The following is a 25,617-nucleotide window of genomic DNA, read 5'->3' as shown; positions in this document are numbered from 1 at the left end:
CTTAAACCCATTTTTTCCAAAAGTGTTACAAATGTAGCCGTGAACGGGTGCAGCAATAGTCAGTGAAGGTGCTGGGCTTGAACAGGGTTCAATTATAAAATATAAATCTGAGAGGAATCACGTTAAAATAAAATTAAGAACTGGGAAAAAAATGCTGCTTTTGATGAATGCAGGCATGCTGTGTGTGAGTACAGTCCGACTCAAATTATCATTTGAGTCCTCATACATGCAAATAAAACCCCACACACCTCCTCTGAAATGAAATACCATTAATGCCGGCTAATATAACTGCAGCGCTAAAACCATCACGGCATTCCTAAAACCAATGATGTGTACTCGAGCGATAACTGCCGGTTTACACACTTGTTAGTTTAAGCATTTCCCCGGAGCATGGAGACGGCTTGAACAAAGGGCTGCGGCGAGCAAACACTCCTCCCCACTTCAATCTCCCCCAGCGCTGACCCTAATGAGCGCTGGCTTAAGGGGGTGGGGGGGGATCCAAGTCCTGCACCCTGAAAGTGGACGGGTCGATGGCTACAGCAGCCACCTCTGCTTTGAGTCAACACATGGGCCCTCTGATGAAGCTTGATATTTTTTGCTCTTGGCTCTCTGGGTATTGTCAGCGGTTGGTGAGAGATTGCAGCTCGCTGGAGACATTGGGATATTGCGTTAGTATTGAATATTGGTTGGCCTGGCTGGTTTGAGAGAAGCACTGTGGCTGCGTGTACGCTCAAACACAAAGATTTGTCATTGACCAGCGACGGCCGGCTTCATTACGTATCATCTTCAAGGGAGGTATTGGGTTTCAGCTTTTAGCCAGAGCTGGTTACACAGCGCCGAATCATGAGAAAGCCACAGCTCATCCACTATCAAACCGCACAGGGCAGCTGTTTGCTGAAGGAGCACAGTTGTGTTCCGGTCAGAGAAAGGTCTCAGTAAAAGGTGGAGCAGATTAACACAGCTGACTCGACGAACACATAAACTACTCCTCTTAAACTGCCAGTTTAATATTACCGTCACTCTTTCATGACTACCAGGAGAATACACACGTATGTGCCCTCTGTATTCTTAGGTGAAGCCTTTCTTTAACAGAGTCTGTAATTTGATGTTTTAAATTGAAAAATGAAACTTTCTGCACATTCTGTCTATGTATATACATTTTACATTCAGTCAATCATCTGTCAGGTGAGGAGGTGGAATAACGATGCAGAAATATTCAAATCTGTAGGTTGCAGAGCGAGGAGGCTCCCCAGTTAAAAACAATTCTCTCCGGCAAATGAATCTCCCTCAATCTGGAAAAGGATGAAGATGTAATTAGCTGTGAATGTAGACTGGAATAAATACCTGCAGAGCGTTACACAGAGCAGTAATCATTAATACGGAGCTTGTTCTGCTAAGTGGAGTAAATGGCTTCATAGACGATGGTGACTTCTGAAAATAGAGAGATGAGTTTCAGTTTAAATCGAGGTGATTCAAGAAATTAATTTATCCTAAAAGTTGCAAATAAAATAATACTGAACACTGCTTCAGTTGTTGGTCAGTTCTTTTTTTCTCACATTCGAAAAGACTACGTGAGTCAAAAGAGCTCTCATTTCTAAACTGGCATCATCTTCCTATACATTTCACCCAATTAACCTACAGGTTATTTTTTGTAAGACCAAACACAGAAACAAAGAAAAAGTCCAGATTTGTTGACCATAAACTTCTGTTGTGTTTATCAGGTATATTGCATTTCCTAATCGCGCCAAAGTGATGTAAAGAAACAACAAAATCAATCTAAAATGCGCAACTGCATGACAAATTCTCTTCGCGTCAGAGCCATTGTGGCATTTCAAACCATTTCCCACAGTTATATAACAGCATCACATGCGGATGAACCCGTTTTGATTGACACGCCCATCAAGCCACGAAACGTTGCCCCTCACCACAGGGGAGAAAAAAAACAAAAAGATAATAATAATAGGCCTGTTTTCCAAAGGAGGGGAAGCGGTGCACTTCAGCTCGGAGGGAATGACAAATATTTACATGCGGGGCCAACGGAGGGTCAGGTGACAGCAGCTCTATTATCCCAGACTCCCCGTCCAGATGGGGATCCTGATGTGGAGCTGAAGCATCACTCGCTCTCATCTGCCGCTGGCTGTCAGGAAACTGAGCGGCGGCGGCAACAGCAGAGACAGGAGCCGGTTCATAAGCAATGTCCTTGTGTTTGTTTTTAAAAAATGCTGCGGCACATTTTAAACATGTTGAATGTTTTTTTATGATCAAGGCTTGGAAGTCTATTCATTTATCTGTCTGTGTTTGATATTAATGTGTATTGTGAATAGTTTAGAGGGAGGTACTGTTTGTTTTTGATTGCCGTACTAAAGAAATTTTATTGTGAGGGAAATCTAAATCCAATCGAGCCGAAATGAATCAAACGAAAGTGAAATGACCTGTAATGCTCATCTTTATTTGAGCTGAATGAAGTTGAATTGAACAAGGAATCTGTGGAGGAATGTGAGCTTCTTCCACCGTGAGGAGTCTTTGATCCTACACAGCTGTCAATAAAACTTTACGGCGTGCAAGAACTTTGTGTGACTTAGACATGAAAGGGAAGACGGAAAGTATACCGAGAGGCGTACTAACTCATTGTTGGCATGAGATTTGTTGACAATAAGAAAAATATAGAACATCGACAGCTTTATCTGTTTAAAAAGGGGGGGGGGGGGGGGGTTGCAGTGTGCATCTTAAGAAACTACTGAACGTTAAATGAATTCATCTGGAAGTGGAATTACAGTGAGTTAACGTGGCATATTACAAACCAGAAGGAAACAACATTCAACTTGAAGGAAGATCAAAAGGTAGTTACACAACTTTTGACCTTTTTGAAACTTTTTCGTATTAGTTTGTTTCTGCACTGTAAACAAGGAGAACAAGGACTTCCGGTGACTAGTAGTTCTCTTGAACTATGTTGAACACACTTATTGTAAGTCGCTTTGGATACAAGCGTCTGCTAAATGACTGTCATGATAATGAACCAGAAACATGAGGGAACGTGCAGAAATGTGACTGCAATAAAGGATGAATCCGGTTTGTATGCTGAGTTACCATCATCACTCTTCCTGTAACACATCAGGTGTAAATGATAACTTGAGCTTTTAGCGGATTCACTTTTTCAACTCTTCATGTGCTTCGGAGACATCGAGAGAGTTGTGCTGCTGGATGAGTCACTGAGAGGCTCATGCTCCGACTGTTCAGCTCCGTAATCGTCTGTCGATGAACTCAACTCCACAAAAAGAGGAGTGTGTGACGTCAGACTCGGTCTGTGTGTGAGCACTACGCTGGTTTTAGGGTTCAGGTTAGAGTTTGTGATCGGCATGTAGATGAAATGGCTGTTTTTAGGATCCTTTTTTCATGTTGGAAACATTAAACACATCCTCGTGACAATGGTCACAGCTATTGACGAGGTGTGAGGACAAAGAAACAGGATCACCAAATGTTTTATCACAACATCTGGAATTGTCCACTTGCAGGCCGAGCAGCTCGTTTGGAAAAGAATCACTGCAACATGTGTTAGTTCATGTTATTATTTCTGTTTGGAGGATTCAGCCCACAGATAAGTTATTCAGCACACTATGAACGAGCCTTCACTGCCGTCTGCTTTTCGTGAATATCACAGCCTGACGCCTGTTGTCACTTATGAACAAATGGAAATCTCTCTCAAACACCACAACAGAACCGCAGTCCGGCAGCGGAAGAGTAAATGGAAATGTGGGCAGAACGAGCTGCGAGAGTTTGTGGACCAGACCATTGTGGCTTTGGCTTCGACTGAAGGAGGAAACAAGGACACTCTTGTCCCAGAAAGAATTAAATATCCTTCTGCTTAAAAAACTGAATATATCTCTGAGAAAATCTTGAAACACAGAGCTACAGCGCCACTGAAAACTTCAGGGAGCTTTGTCAAAATGCTGCTTCACTGTGTAAAGAGCCCACTGAGAATATGGCTCATGGTACTTTCAAATGTGCAAGTCACGCCCGTGATTTTCTGGGCAAAGGTTGGGCCTGTGCTCCTCCCAAAGTAGCATGTTGCAAGCGAGAGACATTGTGGCCTCTCACTGGTACAGTTGACTCCTGGCAATGTGGGCAGACATCTGACTCCCAGATGTTTCAGACAGCCTTTAAAGTGCAGCCAAGACCAGACTCACCTAAAACAGCACACCCGGAGTCCGTTTCTGTCTTGTCCTCTGTCTGTTTGTCTCCGTCACTTAATTCACTCCATCGTTTGTTCTCTTTCGCTCTCTGACTCACACATGCCTGGTTACAAACTGATCATAGAACGCCTGCAAATGTAGACAAAACAAGCAAACTGAACCGATTTAACATTCTTCAACCGTTGAGAACAAGTTGGGAAGACAGCAACGTTATGTAATGTCATCCAACATGCATGTGCTACCATGTGATGTGACTTGAGGGGGTGTTCACAGCATTTCCACAACATAATTGAGAGCAGCCTGTTTAAAATACTTTCGTCCATAATCTACCATTTAAACGTTTATATGATTCTGAACATAACTTAGCTCTTTCAGATGGCAATGTGTTTTGTTTTGGGGAGATCTGATTGACATTCTTGTAGTTCATCCTTAATCTCAGCAATGGTTTTTTTGAGAATGTTGTAATTATTTTCCAGGATAACACAAGATGTTCCAGGACATTTTACTTTTTCCTCTCATTTTCAATGGCTGTAAAATTGGTCAACAGTTTTCCAGTACGTGTGGAAAACCCAGTTATCTTTTTCTGTCTCAAACCATCTCCAGCTGACTCGTCTCTCCCATTCGCTTGCTCCGTTTTTCTCTCAAGTCTCCCACTCTTCCCCTCGCATCAGCAAAACCACACTTGTGCAACGTCCAACATTCCTGCATGGGCTGCAAACACCAATCCGCAACATAAAAAGACAGACGTGCAGACAAACGACGGCACAGAAACTGAGTTAACCTACTCGCAGCGGCCGAGCCTCTTTCAGACTGTAACCTGAGGCCTGTTGCTCAAGCCGATAAGGGCGAAGTACGGGTTCTGTTGTGTTTGTCAACTAAGTGCATCTGTGTTTGCAATTTACGAGTAATACAATTCAGCCGTTTGGCTCCTTTCATCAGTTGATTTACTGAGCCATGTGCTGCACAAATAGGATTTATGTTTAAGTGTGTGTGTGTGTGTGTGTGTGTGTGTGTGTGTGTGTGTGTGTGTGTGTGGGACGGACAAAGAAAGCAAGTCAGAGATGATCTGTTTGTTTATGTGTGTGTGTGTGTCTGGTTGCGTATGTATGGGTGACAGCTGTACTGATTCGATATCCAAGAGCATTCACTGCGTGTCTTCTGCGACGCTGTGTCAGCATTTGTAAACACAAAACTGTCAGAAGACATATATTCAAATGTGTTATCAATGACTGAAATACGGCAGCTGATGAGGAGGCTTTTCCCATAAAATAAAAAAAAGAAGAAGCAGCCGACACACTCACAACAAAGATGTAAATCACGGCTGCGTGATAAGACTTTTGTCTGGTGTGTCTCCAGAAAGAGAGACTTTCCTGGAAGTCGGGAGATGAAAGATTGATATCCACGAAATGTTTGAAAACTAGCAATGTGCCAAGAGAATAAACTGCCAGTCGCTGATTTGAAAGACCAGAACTCTCAGCTTGTGATGAAGGCTGTTTAGTTAATGGTTCAGTGCAGAGAGTCCAGTTTAGGTGAGCTGGAAAGGTGTGAGTGTGTGCGAGTGTGTGTGTGTGTGTGTTTGCATTGTCACTTAGGATTTGACCTTTGCACCTCCTACTGTTGACTGCCTCTTAATTTGTTGATGCAGGGTCCTGACTACGGCCGATATATTGGTTTGGTGATGTTGAACCAACAACTCTCATCAAACATCAGCTGGTAAATATTTCCCAAGGCAGAAGGCGGGAGGATGCGATTTTACTCAGCAACTTCGGGGGTGTCAGCCTATAACAGTGGTTCTCAACTGGTCTGGCTGCGGGACCCCCCACCCCCCAATTTTTACGATTTAATGTGTAGTGAATAACAGTCTAATTTTGACAAAGAGATCTGAAGAAAATATTCAGCGACAAAAAAGTTAGTTTGATACTCAGAATGTAGCTTTACCAGATGTTGGCAGTTAAGACCATTAGTCAAATACTGGTGATTATTCTGTGATTAAGACTGAAGTAATTCCTAAAATGTCTCATGTCAATGCATTGGCATGAGTGTGTAGCTGCATTTATGTTTGCGTCTTCCTATTCACGCACCACTGAGAACCAAATGAGACCTGCCTTCCTTCTCACAAACAACCGAGAACGATGACGCGACTGGACCCCGTCACCACTGTAAACCTCAATCCCTGCTCCCGGGACAGCGTCTGCCACATTACAGATCATTATCAGAAGGAGATAGGAGTCAAAGTGTGCTGCAATTTCCGAGGGGTGTTATTTCTTGACATCATGGCTGTTATTGTAGGTATGTTGTTTTGGGTGTAGATGAATGTGTTGTCAACATGGAGACCATTTACAGCTCTGCACCTCTGCTGCTTTAATATTAGCACGCCCGGAACAGGGTTTTTCATGATAAACTAAAACAGAAATATCCAGTGAAAAATATTGTCGTGTACTAAAACTGAATAACTATATCCTTTATGAGGAATCTGAGGAATGAAGCTGAGCTTGAGGCCCAAAGAGAAAAGAGCAACAGCTTGAGAAAGACACACGAAGACCTGCAGGCCATGAAGCAGCTGATGGCTAAGACGAAATGTAAATTTAAAAATAAAAAAAATAACCAAATACAATTCAAAATGTTTGCCTGTTTTGTTGTATTTGTTTTCGTACAGTTGAGTTGATGATCAAGCATTCCACTTGTGTTGGGTCTATACTGGACTCGTTTTTAAAGAATATTTATCAATATTTATTAATTCTTTCTATCAGCTTACAAGTTCCTCTACTTTTATACAGCAAAAGGTTAAATGGTGAAAAAAAGCTGTTCATCAGTGGTTTAAAAAATACACGGAACATTCCTCTTATATTCTGCCAGCTCATTGGTTTGGTTAAAACTGCTTCGCTAAAGGTTGGGAAAGAGTTAGGTCATGGTTAAAGAAAAGAAAGGCAGAATCGATAAGCACTCACAGCTCTGCAACATGTATCAAGCTCCAACCAGCAAAGCCTTGCTCCCTACAAACGTATAACATACCATGAATTGCAGTATTAATACACGTTTATAAAGCACATATTACCATTGTCCCTAACCATTAGTGCATATCTAAATCGTTCATTAATCCACCAAGCTTCTTGCCAGCCCTTGATGGACTTTCTTGCTGGTTATACCAGATATTATACCACATAACTGGACAGGGTTTGCTTGGTATACTGTGTCACTTGCCCTGTGCGTCGCTAGTTGTACTGCTACACTCACTCTGACGCAATGCAAAAACACCAAAATTCAACATATCCGTGGTTTGCAGAAACTTACAATGCCAATTATTTTCTTTCCTGGAGACTGGGCTGAATGAAAATAGCTTCATGGAAACATACTTATTGCTGTTTAGTTTAAAAGTAGTTGTTTATACTTTGAGCAGCTCAAACAAAACTGACATCCCGTTTCACTACACTAAGGTGTCTGTAGACTTCTCAGTAGTTTGTCTCAAAACTACATCCTTTACCACCTGCAGCAAGTGGGGATAATATGTTGATTTAGCAGTTTTTGTGTGAAGCCGGTGGGCCGACTGCGGCTACTTGCCTCATTGGGGATGAAGAGAGCGAGCTGCTCTGCCTGGAGCTGCTCCGAGGTCTCGCCATTCTGTCCGAGGCCATCTTACTTCAGCTCAGCACCTGAAACACAAGACGTTCAACGTGAACCTCGAGGTCACGAGACATGAAAGTGTTTTCTCTCATCGTCTTATTTTCCCGTCAAGTGTGAAAAAGTGTTACAAATAAAGTGAAAAGTGTTTACTGACTGGACTGAATACTTCTATGCGCTACATATAAACATTCAACACACACACACACACACACACACACACACACACTGCATCCTCCTGGCTGTGTTGCTCGCCACTGCAGCCTTATCCACTACATCTCCTTATTGATCCGCCTCCAAGCATTCTATTCTTGTCTTGTCTGTTTTTCCTCCAAGTAATTTAATTATCAATAAACCTCACTGTTTTAAATAGCTGCAAGCCGCTGGTGTGCCAGTGGAATCATATTTCTTATCTTCTAATTTATTGGCTGGCTGCCAGCCAGGGACTCTTCCTTACTTTGAGCCTGAGCAAAAGAGGCTGACGCTCTTAAGTGCCTGCAACTTTATTCCGCCGGTTTATTGATGTATCCCATTTCGATGAGTCCATTCTCAATCGGGAGAAGCCGCGGACGCCCTCCTGCCTGAACCACACTCTAATCCTTTTAGTTAATGATATCCTGCAGTGGTGTGGTTACAAATTTCATGTTTACTGTGGAGTATAATTAGCAGGTAGTTACAAAGTGAGACTGTCTCTGTCATGCACACAAGCACACATCCTCCCCAGTGTCACGAGCAGGTTTCAGCTATTACATGCCTCCCAGAGTGTTGTGGGATCGATAAACCTAAAGAACTCACAATAAAGAAAGTGATACGAGAGGGATGTGTGATGCACGTGGGACGTCACTCGTTTGATCCCATGCCGGCCTGCTTTTTCAGTGCCGCAGTGTTTCAGCTTGAAATGCCGATGACAGAACAACTGATCCATTCTGTAGCGTTTGGAGATGGAGAGGATTGTGCACAACAGCGCATTAGGAGGAGTCGCAGATTCTTGTTTTACCGCTTGCTTTGATTGCTCCGAGACTCCCCGGGTTACGTAATCATGAGCAAAAAAGGAACTATTTGACGATGAATGATTTGGAAAAAAACAAACACTTAGGACAGTTTGTTTTGGAGGGGTAAGCGACTAAATCAGTGTCTGCGATTAACAGCCGGATGAATGGGTGAGAAGATATTACAGATAGAAACAAAAAGATAGGAGGGAGCAGAAAGAAGATGCAGAGGAAGGGGTGGGGGGGGGGGGTATTTTAACTGCAGTCTTGGCATGGCTCCTCCAGGGCCATTTTCAGAGAAAGCGTCACAGCAAATCAGAAATTATACCAACACTGTGCCAATACCATGGACGTCTGGCAGTGCACGCAGAGTTTTGGGGGAAAACACATCTAGTTAGAATAGAGTAGAATACAGAAAACCACAGAATGAGGGCTGATATAATTGTGCAGTTAAACGATTATAACAGAGGCGTAGATGAATTATATGGACCCTGTAATTGAGCACAGGGTCGCGGCCAATGAGACACGGATCCAACGGATTCCATTACATGTGCCGCCGGCTCGTTGCAGCGCTCTTCTGCGGATTACCATACAAATGGAGATGAGTTGTCCAATCAAGCAATTCAGTCCTGAGCACTTAGAGTGTGCCACTCAGTGCCGTGTTAAGGACCATTGCACTGAAAGGGATCCCTGTCATTCTGCAGTAAGTGGCCACCGACTGCAAAAAAAAACAAAAAAATGATGCATGAGGGAGGAGAGCGAAAGGGTTTTTTTAACAAAAAAATGTATAGCAGGTTGTCGTGTTTCTTTAACTGCTTCCTGGACTGATTTAGTTTTGGTACAGACGGTGCTCTGTTGTGTTGTAATCCTGCACCCTCTTAGCTTCTTAAACCAGACTGTATTTCCGTGGGGATGCAGGCACCCCAGTTTAAACATCCCCAAGCACAGGAAGGCTGCACGTGTTGCAGAAATACGAGTTTCCGAAGCAGATTGTCAGCTTTGACGGGATCCTGGCTAATTTTCTTGCTGGGGTGGACATTTCTTTTTATGTCTGGGCTGAAACCCGAGTGGCCCTGTGGGTCTCCCCACTCGGTTGCCCTGGAGAACGTGTCGGTTGTAGGTTGCCAAACAAAGGACACCTCTGTCTCGGCCTCATGTCACATGCCGGGTAAAATAACAGCCACTCTGTAACTTATGTGTGTGCGTGTAGGAAACCGCTGCGAGGTGCGCTCCAGATGTACTGCAGCACTTGTATTCATTCTCTGCATGTGTGTCGAGGGATTGAAATGCTGTGTGCATGTTTCTGTCACTTGCAGTTCAGTCATTTCTCATGTAATCTCTGTCTGTAGTTAGTCAAGCCAACTCCTGCATTTAACACGCGAGTCATCTTTTTTTCTTTCTTATGTGAGCTCAGTTTCAGGGCAAAGGGCCTCGATACTGAGTTAGTGTTTAAAGGCTCATACCATGAAGAACCAAAGTGAAACCATGAACTTCCAGGTTCTGTTGCAGAAGTAAGAAAAAACCTCCAACATCCAGTGCTGCGACATAACCTTTCTAAGTATGTACGGTGTACCCCATTTGACTCAACAGCATTGTTTTGATAATATGTCTGTTATAGCTGCCTTTGATGGACACCATTTTCCACCAGAACGAGACCGCAGCTGGTTAAACAGCAGTCTGACAAACTGAGACTGAATGAACTGTCACTTGTCAGTAGTAGGCTACACTAACCGCAGGAGTAGCACACCTTCTTACCTTTCCCCAAAAGGTGCAAACGATTGTGTTGGATAAGGGAGGAACAATTAGAATGACGTAGAATCCACCATTGCCTTCCTGGAAAAAAGCAAATGAACTTAGCTTGTTTCTGTTGTAGGCCTCATGTGCAATCTACCACCAACATTTCATTGTCCGCTGACCTCGTTGTTTGTACTCTCCATAACTGCAGAATCACCGGTTTAAAAAAACAAAACATTTCCAGCCCAGTATTCTGTGGTGAAGCGGATTCTGAGTGAAACCACCAACTGAATACAAAAACGGTTCTGCAGAAAACAAAATACCAAACTACTGTGGCTTGGACTCAATGTTGTGCCAAAAGCAATGCATATTTATTTGACAAAAACAAAGAAATCTAACTCTGAGGAAACCAGAAGAAACAATCGAAGCCACTCACCATTTTGATTGGCCAAGACCAGCTTGAATCAATGTGATGGAGTTCAGGACGGAGTGAGTCAGGCTGTGTACTCCAAAGTTGAATATCCTTGTTGTTTCAGGAGTGCCTCATTGTGTGACCGATTCCTTATGGTTTGGCTTGATTTCAAAACTGCCAGCGATTATGGACAAAATGCTTCCTCTCCTGCTGCTCTCCTAACTCACGCAGACAAAAGACGAAAGCGTCTATGAAGTTGTCCCCGGTCTTTGGCCTTTAAATACAGTGGACATGCTCCTAATCGGCGACTCGACGGTGCCGTGCTGATCGCGTCCTGTCATTGAGCTGGAGCCTGGGTTCACAGGAGGAGACAGTGGTCACGGTCGCACCACAGAGCTGTCGTGTAGGGAGGAGAGCAGAGCAGGATGGGTGCTGTATGGGTGGTTGGGTGGGAACAAACTGGAAGCAGGCAGTGCTGAGCCATGGACCCGACATTCCCGTCCCACACACAGTGGGCTGGCTCAAAGTGGGCCCTTGTACTGGGACAGAGAGACCCACACAGGGCAGCAGATAATGCCTGATGGTAACTACTGTCTGAACATTTGGCGAGTCAGCTCATTTCTCCTATTGTACAATGCAAAAGCTGTTTTTGAACCATCCAAATTACAACCTGAGGTCATTTCATGGTTCGTACAATACACAGTATATCCCTTGGTAAGGTTTTATAGCCCCAGCTGACAACTTAAGAATTCAGGCAGTTTTTACTGCCATGCTCAACCCATTAAGCTACCCAGTAATGTAATCATACATCGCATACTGCAAAAGAGTTATACATATATCTATATATATATATATCTATATTCATATACATCTTGTTTGAGCAATAATGTAAAGGGAGCATATGGGTTTCCAGAGGATAGAGTGGAACTTTAAACAGATGTACAGATGTTAGCATAGGCTTAGGTACTGAATATGTTGCACAAAGAGTAGCTACTGCCTCAACCATAATAATTCCTGATGTGAAGACTTATGAGAGAACTACGTTTGAAAAAAGGGACAGTGTTGTGTACAAACTTGGAGTACACAAACTGCGGTACATTTGATAGAAGTTAAGCTAACGTATAATAAGCTAACGTTATGTAAGCTTAAGTGGCCTCAGATTGTTATGTACGCTTACTTGTGATTGACAGGACCCTTGTGGACAATTAACTGGATCATTTTGTCACAAATACATTAAATTGGCTCCCATCAAGTTGTCTCTCGTGGACTACATAACGCCGGGCATTGGAAGGACATACTTCTTCTCTCCAGACACAACAGTCCTCTTGCCCATTATCTCAGCGAGTCTAAATGCAGTGCATTCCACAGATAGCATTGGTATGGGCAAATTATTTTAAGTTGGGTTATGTTTTGCCAAGCTGACACTCAGCTAAAATGTCTGCGACGTGGTCAGTGTTTGGAATAGTCCCATGTGTATATATTTTGAATAGTCCCATGTGTATATATTTTGAATAGTCCCATGTGTATATATTTTGAATAGTCCCATGTGTATATATTTTGAATAGTCCCATGTGTATATATTTTGAATAGTCCCATGTGTATATATTTTGAATAGTCCCATGTGTATATATTTTGAATAGTCCCATGTGTATATATTTTGAATAGTCCCATGTGTATATATTTTGAATAGTCCCATGTGTATATTTAGCTATTTAGCAAGTCGAGCTTGGTTTTCACTTTTTCAAGGGCCTCTTGTTTATACTGCATGTTTGTTTGAGATTTGTTATTTTTAGTTTGTTGGGTGTTCAGTGCCGTAGAGCTGCATCTTGACACAAGAAGATGTGGTCCTCTCCCAAGTTAACAGTTTGCATGTCTAACCTAAAGGCCTGCTTGTTATTTTTCCTGTCTACAAGCCCGTATTTGATTTCTTCAGGTTGAATGTGACTAAATGAATCTAATGTTTTTTTCACTTCTCTAGCATCATCCAGCTACAAATTCACACAGATCCATCAACACCTGAGAGTTGTTGAGCACAACTACTGAGTACAGACGCTACCCTACAGCGCTAGGTAACCGGGGGTCCAGCCCGCGCCCACCACTTGAGAGTGTCAATCACACGGCAATTTTTAAGTCATTTTTGTTGCCTAAACATACGCCAACAACGTGCCGTTAAATGACACGTGACATGCCTAAAATGGATAATAATGGAACATGGAAATGTCAGAATGTCGTGCTGTCTATACGCCTTCCCGTGTGATGGGGTTGGGGGGTCACCGCCTTGCAGTTGCCCCCTCACATTTTCCCAGCACGTCCGGGGATGTGAATGACCTTCTGAGCAAACTTTTTGGCCCCAAGCCAAACCTCGAGGCTACCGTCACTCCATTCATCGCTGGTGAACATAAAACTGAGAACCAAGAAGAGGCTGTAAGTATAATTACACAAACAATTATTTCGTTTTCCGTAAATAAACGAGGGAAGTGCTTGCAAACATTTGAGAAGCCACAACGTTAAAGCTCAAAATCGATGTATGTTTCGAAAGTAGTCTCCACAAAGAACGATGACTGTGGTAAGATTGAAAACATGTCAGTTAGTTTTCTTGGCAGAAAGATTAGCATCATGCCCAAAGAAACATCACATGGTACAATAATACTGCTTTGTCGTGCTACCGCCGTGAAAACACGGAGATGGATTATAGACGATGATTACAATCTATCGTAACTGACATTAATTTAAAGCAACAGGTTCAAACAAAGTCTCGAATTGAATACATTGTATCGCGTTACTACAATTCTTGAAACAAGCTAACCTTCACTGAAAACATGTAACATACTGTAATCTTACAACACTGGCGAGTACACGTAAAATTAAGATTTATACTTTTTATTAAACAATAATAGAACATTGTATGAAGACTTATACTCAAATCAATCTACTGCCAACTGTTTTAAAACTTGATATTTCTATTGTTCTATTGTTCTATTTCTATTCATGCATTAAAACACATGCATGAATAGATGACAACTAAAAACAAATTTAACAAATAGAGAATGCATTGGAATGCATTTATATACTGCTTTTGTCCAAAGCGCCTTATCCACCCATTCACACACACACACACACACACACACACACACCGTTGGCAGCGAGCTTCCACGCAGCAGGGGATGAAGTGGATAATGAAGACCCTAAATTAAGAGGCAAATAAAGTGCAGCTTTCGGTAAATAGTCGCTACGGGAATAACTCTAGTGTGCCGTCTGCAGTATATTGACAAGTGGTCAATATGAGTCATCTTTTTGTGTCTTTTCAACAATTTACTGGCTGGGTTAAGATTTGATCAGTACATAACAGGGAAAGATGGGTGAATTAGGGGTTACCTCAAGTGTCCATGAGGATGCACAGGGATGAAGTAGTTCGACTGATAGTTTTGTGAGATGAAAGTATGAGAAAGTTAACACTGGTGGAAAGCGAGGGTGTATGAGAAAGTATTGGAATGCCTCCATAATTGATCATCTAAGTCTCCCTGACTGTAAAAATCCATTTGGGAAGAGGAGAGCGCGTCGTTCAGCGTTTGTCACCAGCCTTGACAGAGAACTCATGGCTTGACATGTGAAATGCTCCCAGAGCAGTGTACCCGACAGCAGAACCACAGTTTTGCGCCATTGTTCTGTCACTCATACTGCGCCCATCCACTGTTACGAGGATGTAGACTCGAGGCGTGAGCAGGAACAGCTCACTTCTGCATAATTGTTTTTTCTTTTCTCTTTTGGAGTTTACAGGAACAAAAGTTTTCTTTCTTTTTCAAGCAGCAATCAGACAAGACGAGAGTGCCGCGGGGACGATGTCTTTTTGTAAGCTGACCCCGGAAGTTAACATCTCACTCGACCAATAGCCAATGGGATCTTTCTATTGGATTTTGGATTATTGCAGAAAATCCTGTGGCCAACTCAAATGTCTGATACTTGCACGTTTTGTTCAGCAAGATAATCTTCAAAAAAGAACACCACCTCTGGGATTTGGAAGCGTGAAGGCAATCAGCAGAAGTAGAACGCAAACGTTAGGCCATAAACAAACTTCACCACTGTGGTATGAGCAAGTTCATACACAACAAGGCTATAATAATAAACTACTCAGTGTGATGGCGTTTTGTAGTCTAATTTAGCTACTTGTTAGAAACCGCCTTTTTTAAGACAAAGTCAAAATTCCCAAGTGGGGTATTTACTGATTGATTTCATGTGATATAAATAACGTTAAACCTTCTTATACTTCAAGCATCTAAACAAAAACCATTTGCTTCTGGGTCGAGGGAACCAGAAGTGCAAAAATGCTAACTGATTTCCGAGTTTTAGGATTCATGTTTTGCAGCACTCAACAGACTTTACTCCAAACATATTCGGGGGGAAAAAAGACAAAATAGAAAAGCAATTTTCCAGCATTTGTGCAGTTTTAAATGTCACCAGTAGTCGCAGCCCCAGCTGATAAAAGTAGCATGCAGTACAAGGCTTTTTCAGACACACACAAAGCTATTCTTGGCAGTATATACAGTAAATAAAGTTGGTTTTGGTTTTCTCTAACATGCTGAAGTTGCTCTGTCGTCTCTGTGCACCAGTTTGAGAGATGAAAACTTTCAAGTCCTTCCCTAACGCACTCCTGACAGGACTGAATGAGAAGATTCCCTTGTAAGGCCAAAAGCTGTGCAATCTATTTGAGTCCGGGAGCATTCTTTCCTTTGGTATAATAATATGGAAGTTTAATGCTCCAACCTCATGGGGTTTCTAGGCAACCTGCACTTAAGGATCAAGATGAGATCAGACGGGGTCAAGTTGCACACACACAGGACCTGTAACCCCAAACGAAATCAGCCACCCTGCTGAATGTCACACGAATAAAAGTGGATAGATCATTACAACTGATAGCCGTTACACTTCAGCCCTTTCTTCCTCAGACACTAAGAAGCCCGAGACTTATTTCCCCCAAAAAAGATGAATTTCAGCTGCATAAATAACTATATTGCCTCACCACAAGTCTGGTAAAGTGAACACATTGTCGTCTTGGTTCTTTATGGTTCGCTATAAAACTACCCATAATTCTCATTTTCAAGAAATGTTGATGATAGCAGCACCATACCTCCTGAGAGCTCAAGCAGCCCCACCGTCACGCCAAGGGAAATATCCAAATGCATTTCAAGCTCTCCAGTTCCATCGACAGTTGGCCGAATAAATAGTGTTGTTGAAATCAGCCGTGGATGAGTGAAAATCCAGAGCTAACAAAAGGTATTTGGAGCTCAGTGGCATTCGGGAGCCAACTGGAACTGGATCCTGGCTCGGTGTGGTTCAGTAAAGGGGATCGTGTGGGTACCTGACACCGGTGCAGTGACGGCCTTGAAAACATCAGGAGCTGCTTAATAATGAATGAGCGAGGCCCCCAGAGAGGCACACACATACACCACATGGCTAATAGGGAGTCACACGGATATAATTGGAGACAGGCTTACAGCATGGTCAGGTAAAAGTAAGGTGTATGACCATAATCAGTCTGAGCAACTTGACACATGTTGCTAACAAACCACTGTGTCATCACCCTGCAGCACTCCACACTTTACACACAGCGATGCTCGAGTGTGTTTAGTGCTAGTTTACACTCACGAGGCGTGACAGAAGAAAAAGTCTCAGGGATCAGAAAGTTATAACTCAGTATGGTGTTCAAAATAACAGGATTTATGGGTGTTGTCATGTATGACTTCACCTCTACCACACCCACCTCAGAGACAGACTATGATTGGCTGAGAAGCAGTCCTCGTGGCAAAGAAGGAGGGAAAAAACACAATCAGAGCCGAGCCATGCAGCTGCGAGCAGCAAAAGTAGAATCCATTTTTCTCCTACGAAACATCCACTGAGTCACCTCGGAGCCGAGAAAATAAAAACAAATACTGAGGTTAAAAGGCTGGAGACAAGAGTGCATCCAAAAAAAAAAAAAACTTGTGGTTTGACTGACTGGGCCTTTGTCAAAAGTATAGATCAATGCCGAACCCCAGACCAAGACTGAAATCCAAACACAACACAAATGGAACCACAGTGTCATGAGATACTACGTGGCCGGTGTCCCTGAAAACGTTTTTATAGATTTGAGCAAGACAAGGGGAACCTGGTAACACACTGAGGTAATGCTTAGTTTCCCCCAGGAGGAACACATACCTAAACATCATTAGAAAAACGTTTGTGCATTGAAAAACACAGAGGAGAAAAACACACAGTGTGTTTCATGGGCGAGTATCCTGCTTATGATCAGGTTATATGTTGCACATGGTTTTGAGACACCTGGATATTCTAGCTGGAGTATTGTGGCACGTGACCACCTCATCAAGGTTTCTGATCCTTCTCTAATAAAGGAATAAAGGCACAGCTGCAACACATCCATAGGCCCAGTCCAGGGAGGATAAAATGCCTGTCACGCAGCCTAGTAACCTAGTCTGCACCTTGTATTTTATGTCCAAAGGCAATGCAGAAAGTAGTGTGCCCTACATGTAGCAAAGTAGACGGTGGAGTCTACCTAAAGCAAGGTAGAGTAAGTCAACCTTGACTTGGTTTCACTCGAGACACCAACAGCTCTCTCCTGGGTGAAAGTCCTGTGTTTGTTTGACCCATCCTTCCCCGCTCTCACCCCCCTACACAGACTTTCTTTACTTTTTGTCTTTATACTACGTCGGTGGCACTGACCGTCTAATAATGACGCAGGTGGGTTTTCAATTGGAGTTCGTCAAACACCCAGAGTGTCTCATGCAGTCGCTAAAGGCTGCCCCGGTGCATCGGTATCTGACGTTGAGGGACATTGACCAAGCTTTGGTATTTGAAGTGTGTGCGAGTGGACCTGCAGTTATTGACTGCATTTATTTATTAACCGTAAACGACTTTCCCTAACCTGAGCCAAGTGTTTTGGTTGCCAAACCCGAGACATTCCTGAACCATATGTTATTTGCACCAACATTCCCTAACGGTAACCATACTTAAGTTGCCAAAAACAGATCTTGCAGAAAGCATGAATTTGAAAAACATTGACGCTACCAGCCAGTAGAACGGAAGAAGCCATCTGGATGAGTGGGAAAACATCTTCAACTCAACAGAACATTTCTACCTGCTACCAACAAGAACTCCCAGGTGCTTTAATGGAAGTGCCCAGTATGTGTTCTCAAACACAAAACAGCAAGAATGAAAAAGTCCATGAAAACAAGCACTGAACACTTTAATAAGTCTATCAAAAATGTACCTGAACTGTCTTTGTTCTCCGTTCTTTGTTTTCTCAGGTCCTTTTTATTTTAGCTAAACTAATCAAACACCTCTGATACATCTTGGGATTTAACAACATTGAAGTATTGTATCTTCAGCAATCTTAAATCCATCGTTTTTCCAGCAGTGGCTCGAATATTGTTGCCAAAGTTTTAAAGTCAGTGATAAATTCTTGAGAAATCAGCTTCTAGGTTGGACTCCAGGCATGTGGCCAAAGCAATCCTTTGAAGCAGATTCCCGACAGTGGCAGGAGCTCTGAACCCTCAGCATCATTGCCTGATGTTCTCATGTCAATCACGTGGAGAATGACGTCACCGGCATTTAATGTATGTCACGCAGCTCCTTCAGTTAGATGGAGTGCCTTGGAAATGGCATTGGTCCAGTTACGGCCCAACTTTACATGTCAGAGAGACCACTACAAAACACAGGAGCGCGATCTATTCGGCACGATTTATAGCCAGTAGTCTATCCATCTCCGCCCACAGGCACCTGCGATGTAAATTCATGACCTCATATCCAACTGCCGGATCATGAATATACCTTGAATAGATGCGTGGTTTAGATGCCGCATTTGGACTCGTGGGTGACCTGGGCCACACACAACATGTCTGAGAAAAAGAGAGCAGAGAGGGAGGGGAGGAGGACGTAATAGCAGCAATTCCTCGCGAGTCAACTCCACAGCTGTTTGACATTAGGAGGTGGGAGTAAATTAGGTGGGCTGGGCCCGTGAGTGTGTGTGTGCGTTTTAGGGTAGAAGGGAAGAGTAAGAATCAGGGGTGTAGGATAGATCCACTGCCCAGATCTAAGACGAGGAACACAGGCACCACTTCAGGGCAGGGTGGAATTTTTCAAGGCGTTTTCCCCCCGACTGTTATTCCACCGCTGAGCTAAAGGCACATGAAGGGAAAATGGGGCACACATGGGGTCAATGTGATAAGTAAATATCGGCTGCAAAAATCGCAAGGTATGCATGAAAAAGCTCCATATGTGCCCACACGTGGCACTTCAAAAAAGCCATTCCAGGGCTATTTTTTTCCCTTTGGGCACGGAAAGTAACGACGTGTGAGAGTTTTCTGGGTAATTAGGTCTGGAAAACAGTCTGCCATGTCTCATTTGAGATATACAGAGTATTCTCTCAGATAAAAACCCCAAAAGTGTGATTTCAAGAGATGTGCATCGTTTAAAGGCAAGGCAAGGCAAGTTTATTTGTATAGCACATTTCAACAACAAGGTAATTCAAAGTGCTTCACATGAAACCATTAAAAGCATAAAGGCAAAAGTAAAGGAGATTTAAAACATACATTGAAACAATAATCGATGTCTCCCTGAGACATTACGCTGCACGCAATCAACCATACACTGCCGCAATTCTGCAATTACTCGCACACAAACCACGTCTGGAGAAGATCTCTGCACGAACTCGGTCCCGGAGGAAATGGCGACATATTGTGCAGTCCTTTTAAAAGCATCAAAACATAAGGCAAAAGAAAAGGAGATTTAACAGCAATTAAGAACAGTGTAAGAAATTAAATCCAGTAGTAAAATGCAGAAATGCAGGAAATTGATTCATATATTAATTGAATGTGGTTCAATTAAAGGCAGCAACAAACAGAAAAGTCTTCAATCTTGATTTAAATGAGCTGAGGGTCTCAGCAGTCCACATATCAGGGACTTTGTTCCAGATATGTGGAGCAGAAAAACTGAACGCTGCTTCTCCACCTACACCTAAAAACACCTACTCTGTCAAAACGATTGCCGTAATTGAACCATGGTCTTGCGAACCATTTCCGTTTTATTGAGTTCCATTTATTTGCATGAGTTGAATCAAACAATGGACAGAAAAACGTAATTTAATCCAACGCAGAAAAAGTTCCATGAGTTTGATCCCATACAGCTGAGATTTAGAGTTTAGAGATCATAATGACATTTTAAAAAATTCTGCTCAAATTAATTGAAGTTTGATTTCACATTTTCAAACATCTCTTCTGAGTTGCCATCGCTGCTGTATGAAGCAGTAAGAGCCATAAGACAGACAGTCGTAGTGAGGGTGGTTGATGGTTACCCAAACAGAAAATGACACCACTAGAGAGAAGGAGTCGTAACTCCTCAAGACTCCCGAAGGTGCTCTCAGGACTTCTTCAAGCGGAGGAGGGAGCGGGGACCTTTCTATCGTCTGTGAATCACACAGCAAACAAAAGCGCAGAAGCACCGAAGCCTCCATTTCCTCTCGTGATCTCCCCAATGAACCGTAACAAGGGCCACGGAGCAAATACAGTAGATGTCAATCACAGGAAAGACAGATAAACAGACTGACGCTCAGAAAGCCTTGACCTCCCTCCAATTAGCAGATGGAGATGGGAAGAAAAGACGAGAGCAAAGAAAAAGAGGTCAACGCAAGCGCCGCTCCACACTGACGCTCTAATTCAACCAGTCTGACATTGATTTATCTCCCAGCCTTGGGCCCCAGAGTAGCTGCCATATTGGGCCCACCTACGCAAAAATGTATACGTGCACTCTCCTAATTGAGTCCCCACTTTGAAGAGAGAGCCTCCACTGAGTCATGAACGCTATCGCAGTGATGCGTCGACGGGCGCCGTCGCCCACAATAAAGCAGCGTCAAACACGTACACGTGACACATGTGCGACGTCCATGCTTTGTGATGTAACAAACATTGAAGTAGTGCTTTCTCATTCTCATCCTACTGTAAGTGTTATTATTATTACATTTCATAACTTGGATGAATGAATGTTTAAATCAACAGCAGGAGGTTTTGCTGAAACAACTAGTTGTTTTTTTCGACAACTTCCTTTGACCACAGTTGTTTTGAAGCCATAAAAACTGCTTCTTTGATTAATGTCAGAGACAGGCAGTTGGCTCCATGCGGAGGAAGATGTTTTCTGTGCTCCACCGAGGTCAAAGGTCAGTAATTCAAAAGTACCAGCCAGGCGACAACCCCCGGGTCTGAAGAGAGAGGTCAATGTGGAAGCTCCTTAAACTTGCAATCTCTCTCATGTCTATCGGGAGCAGCTCCTCTATTTGCAAGAAGAAGGTTTTATAGAAGTCTATGAGAAAGTGACTCTACTTCTCTCTTGATTTATTCCCTCAGTAAACATTGTAAACATGAGTTTATGGTCTCAATCTCTAGTTTCAAGTCTTCTTCAATACAGCATGATGTTCATTGAGTAAATGATGGTCCATTTAGAGTCAAACAGACCATAAAGCAGGGGACGCTTTAAGGGGTGGCTATCTTGTGATTGACAGGTCGCTAACACAGGTCTTGTCCGGTCTGAGAGTTGTCTGTGTTTTCGTCTTGGAACTTTAACCTTTTCACAATGTGTTTTCAGTTTGTGAAAAGTTATTGTAACCTTTTTGGTACACTATATATGCTATTCATTGTCCGGTTGCACGTAGCTCCAATCTGTGTCACGTCTGGATGTAAAAAAAGATGGCAAAGGTCAAAACGCTAAACTTGAAGCTTCAAAGTCGGAGTCCCCTTACAATGGCTGATATTTGGTCACAAACCAAAATATTGGACAAATTAAATCTGATGTCAGAGGATCTCCAAAGTTATTACAATTAATTTTGAGGGGGACTGAAGCGCTGAAGTGTTAAGTTGAGCTTTGTGTTTTGGTACCACAACCGCATCTTAAAATAGAACCAAAAGTTAGTCAATGGCTGAAAATGTTATTCACTTCATATAAATCATGCTACAAGTCTGTCTGGGGAGTCTGGGATCCCGTTGTAACAAAAGGTAGTTTGGAGATGACTTGAGAGAGACAGGATCTCACACACTGGCTGTAATGAGTCCCCACTGCCATATGTTAGCTTTTAATCAAATGGGGCGTCTTCTAATGCATCAACATTACCTCAAATTCATACATTTAAAAAATCATTGCACTGGAAAGTTTATATCAAAGAAGCACAGATGCCAATGCGAGGAAAATTGGGCTTCAGTGTCATGCTCAAGGACACTTCAACACGTGGATAGAAGAATGGAAATGAGGCCACCATCCCACTCTAGCTCCTGAACCACAGCCTCCCTGTCCTCTATGACACAAAAGTGGAAACACACTGTCTGAATATCCCTGTATGGTGGTATTTGGCATGTTATCGCTTGAACAATAGTACAGATATATTTGAAATACAGGCAGAATTGTTAAAAGAAAAGAAGTGTAACGCAATCGTTTTCACTGAAGAAAATGCAATTAGTGGCTGTGTGAGGAATAGCATGTGGGGAACACCAGACCAGAGACAAAATGACCCGGACCTGAATCCAACAAGGCCACACAGACACAAATAGGACATATGGAAAAACAGCACTGCACAAATAAAGAAACTACCTCACCCAGAAGAAAAGCTACGAATGGAGAATGGCAGACGCTTGGCAGGTTCCAGCTCTAAGTGTGGGATCTACGCCTTCAACGTGAATCAACTTGTTAACTGTTATTACAAGAGCAACGACACAGGATGGGTGTGACTTTTGTCTTTGATGAGTAAAAGAAGTCTTCTTGAGCATGAAGCCAGTTTAGCATGAGCATGCTAGTTTGGACACACAATGCGTTGGCACTGGCTCCTCCGAAACCACACTTGTGTGGAGCCAAGTACAGCTTTGTGTTTCCAACTTTAGCTGCGGTCACAAAGTTCAGTCACACCCTGAGTGAGGCGCTCTCTTAATGTCTCAGACAATGACTGTGCGGGTAGGACTGAGGAGAGATGTGAATTTTACTGTGTAAACCCTGAGATTCTCCGCCCGTGGAGAGAAAACCTAATTGAAACAGTGTGACGGCATAGCGGCGGCCACACCTGCGTGTGTGGTTCACATTGACCACGCTACGCCCTCCTCAGCTGTTCACCAGGCAACCGGGCCTCAGGCTTTATCCCCAACCAGTCCTGTATTATTAGATAGAAGTGATGAACAGATGTTGACGGGAAGCTTTTGTCGTAGCTTCTCACATGCTGATTCTAAAAGAGCCATTGAAACCAGTCCGAAGCATCTTTTTTTCTGTACAGCTGATGCTAAGCTGTCATTTTCTAAAAGCAGCAATCACGTTGCCTCACAAAGGTTATTTTTGTACCAAAATAGCTCTAGTTGCATTGTAAAACGTGTGTGACGTAATCAGTTACCAAATGCTCTTTACTGTGTCCCAGACAAATATTAAGAACAGAGCAAGACACTGAAGATGTTTCAGCTACTTCTTGATGTATTTTTTGTGTTTTTTTCAGCCTCAACGTCCCAGAAGTACTCAGAGGATCATTCACAACATTCAGTCTTCCTCAAAATAAATAATGCCTCATTGAGACCTCTATGAGTTCTTAGGAATGTTCCAGTCGATAATGAGCAGGTGCAGGGCAATGCTGCAGACTTTGATTGAGAATAAAATCCACAACTAGCTTTATAATATGCCTGCAAGCCCCCTCAGGAGAAATGACACTAGAATGACGAGCGTGGTTCAGTGGCTCTCTGAGGCTGTTCTTAGGCACAGTGGAAGTACACGCTAACGTCCGCATGCTAGCATGCTCGCAATGACAATGCCAACATGCTACTACCAATATCAATATGCAGTAAACACCAAGTCCAACTGAGGCCGATGGTAATGCCACTATTATCTTTGAAGAGGGAAGTTGAATGTCTGAACCAAATTAGATTCCAACACTTTTAATTGGAAAACAAAAATGCCAAACTTACGGTGGCACTGGGGGAAAAGACGGAGGATCACAAAGTCTGTGGGATTCATGCTCTGGAGATCATGAATGTCTGTGCAGAATTTCATAGCGTTCAATAGTTGCTGAAAGTCGGTCTGTCTAATAACAGTGAACAAAACAGGAACAAGAAGAAGTTCAGATGTAAAACTCACCAATCAAATGCTTTGTGTGTTTGCCATGTAATTACATAGTGACAACATGACTTACTGGCTCCAGAAAATAGAAAGACTTCTGGTCCTGGTAACATATTTGCTGTTCAGTTCATGTTACCATTCAGAGCTATTGCATGTTTTTCCACTCAAGCATTTAAAGTGAGCACACAGGTGATGTCAGTTAAAGTCAGTGAGGGTTCACTGCCTGAAGGGCAGTTGATGGACTTTGAGATTGAGCAAAAGAAGCAAAGAAAATACGAGAAATATAGAGAGAGAGAGAGTACATATGGAAAAACATAATGACACACCTACGCTGTAATCTCTAATTGTCTGTCTCAAACTCACTCATTTCTCCACCACCACATCACACACACACACACACACACACACACACACACAGACGCCTGTAGTAAAGACATGTGGTAGCTGTGTCCTCATCATCACCGTCAGCCTCACTGTAATCTTTGTTGTTTCCCACAGTCTCAGCTTCCAGCGCTCCCACACACTCCTGATCGGCCAACTCCAAACAGTTATAGCCACACTATGGTGTTCAGCTCCAGCATGACTCAGAACAAAAACAAAATATTTTTCCGATGTAGAACACTGTGCAGTATCCTAAAGGGACCGTTCATATTCATCATGATAGCATCAATTGGCAAGTGCACGTTCCCACATAAGGTTTCTCAGATAAAAAAATGTAAATATTAAGGTGACATAAAAAACAATGTTGGCAAACCACGGATAAATGTGGACGTTTTCGCATTCAGTCAGAGCAAGTAACATATAACCTGACACGCAGAGTAAATGTTTGAGCAACCATTATTGAAAGTTACGCGGTATAATAACGAGTATAACAAGCGAGAAAGTCCAATTAAGGTGGGTGTCATGGAAAGCTCAAACAGACACAGGACTTTCACCCAGGAGACCGCTGTCGTGTCCCGTGTGAAACCATGCTCAGCAAATTCAGTTTCCCTTGAGCTGTTGTTGGATTACATACCCTCCACAATTAACACTTTATTATTTTTTTACCCTGTAATTAGCTAAAACTCTTAAACCCAAATGGACCTCAAACCTGATAACTTTTGACAGTTATTTTAGTGCATTACCTTTCTAATTGCAATACTGTCATTAGTGTAGGGCGTACTTGAATTGCTTATTGGCACTTATAGATGGACTTTTTTTTGGCAAGGATTACATTGTAAAATTTCAAAAACTTCTTAAATTTAACCAAGATCAGTGACCAGAGTGGTTCATACTTCCCTTAAAGAATCTGGGTGTACAGATGATCAATACCGCTGCCCTTTTAAATCAGAAGCTTTTAAGTTAAAATGCTACTGACATCTTAAGAAAACCTTCAAGGTTTCCGTGATGCATTAAAGCAGACTTGGAAGTTGTTCAAAAACACTTTTATGAGGGAAAAAAGGCTTTGACATCTGTTAATTGCCACCCATTTAAATGCAGCGAGTTTGAAAGCGATGCAGGCACCTTGCACAATAACCACTGCATCGCCAATAGGAAAGTACTCTGTCAACCAACT

The 25,617-nt window shown here is 42.7% G+C and overlaps 1 protein-coding gene across 2 annotated transcripts in view; it reads right to left on the bottom strand.

Annotated features, from left to right (window-relative positions):
- insc (INSC spindle orientation adaptor protein) overlaps positions 1-25,617 on the bottom strand; it is a 45,640-nt gene that overhangs the window by 19,503 nt on the left and 520 nt on the right. For both annotated transcript variants that reach the window (XM_079278524.1, XM_079278525.1), the window contains exon 2: positions 7,749-7,840. In XM_079278524.1, coding sequence (XP_079134650.1) covers positions 7,749-7,822 — 74 coding nt within the window. In that variant the 5' untranslated portion in view covers positions 7,823-7,840. The remainder of the gene's footprint in view (positions 1-7,748; positions 7,841-25,617) is intronic.

This window comes from Melanostigma gelatinosum (genome assembly GCF_949748355.1).
Source record: "Melanostigma gelatinosum genome assembly, chromosome: 1".
Taxonomy (NCBI): domain Eukaryota; kingdom Metazoa; phylum Chordata; class Actinopteri; order Perciformes; family Zoarcidae; genus Melanostigma; species Melanostigma gelatinosum.
Note: the sequence above shows the minus strand (reverse complement) of the source record. Positions and strands in the feature narration are given on the sequence as shown.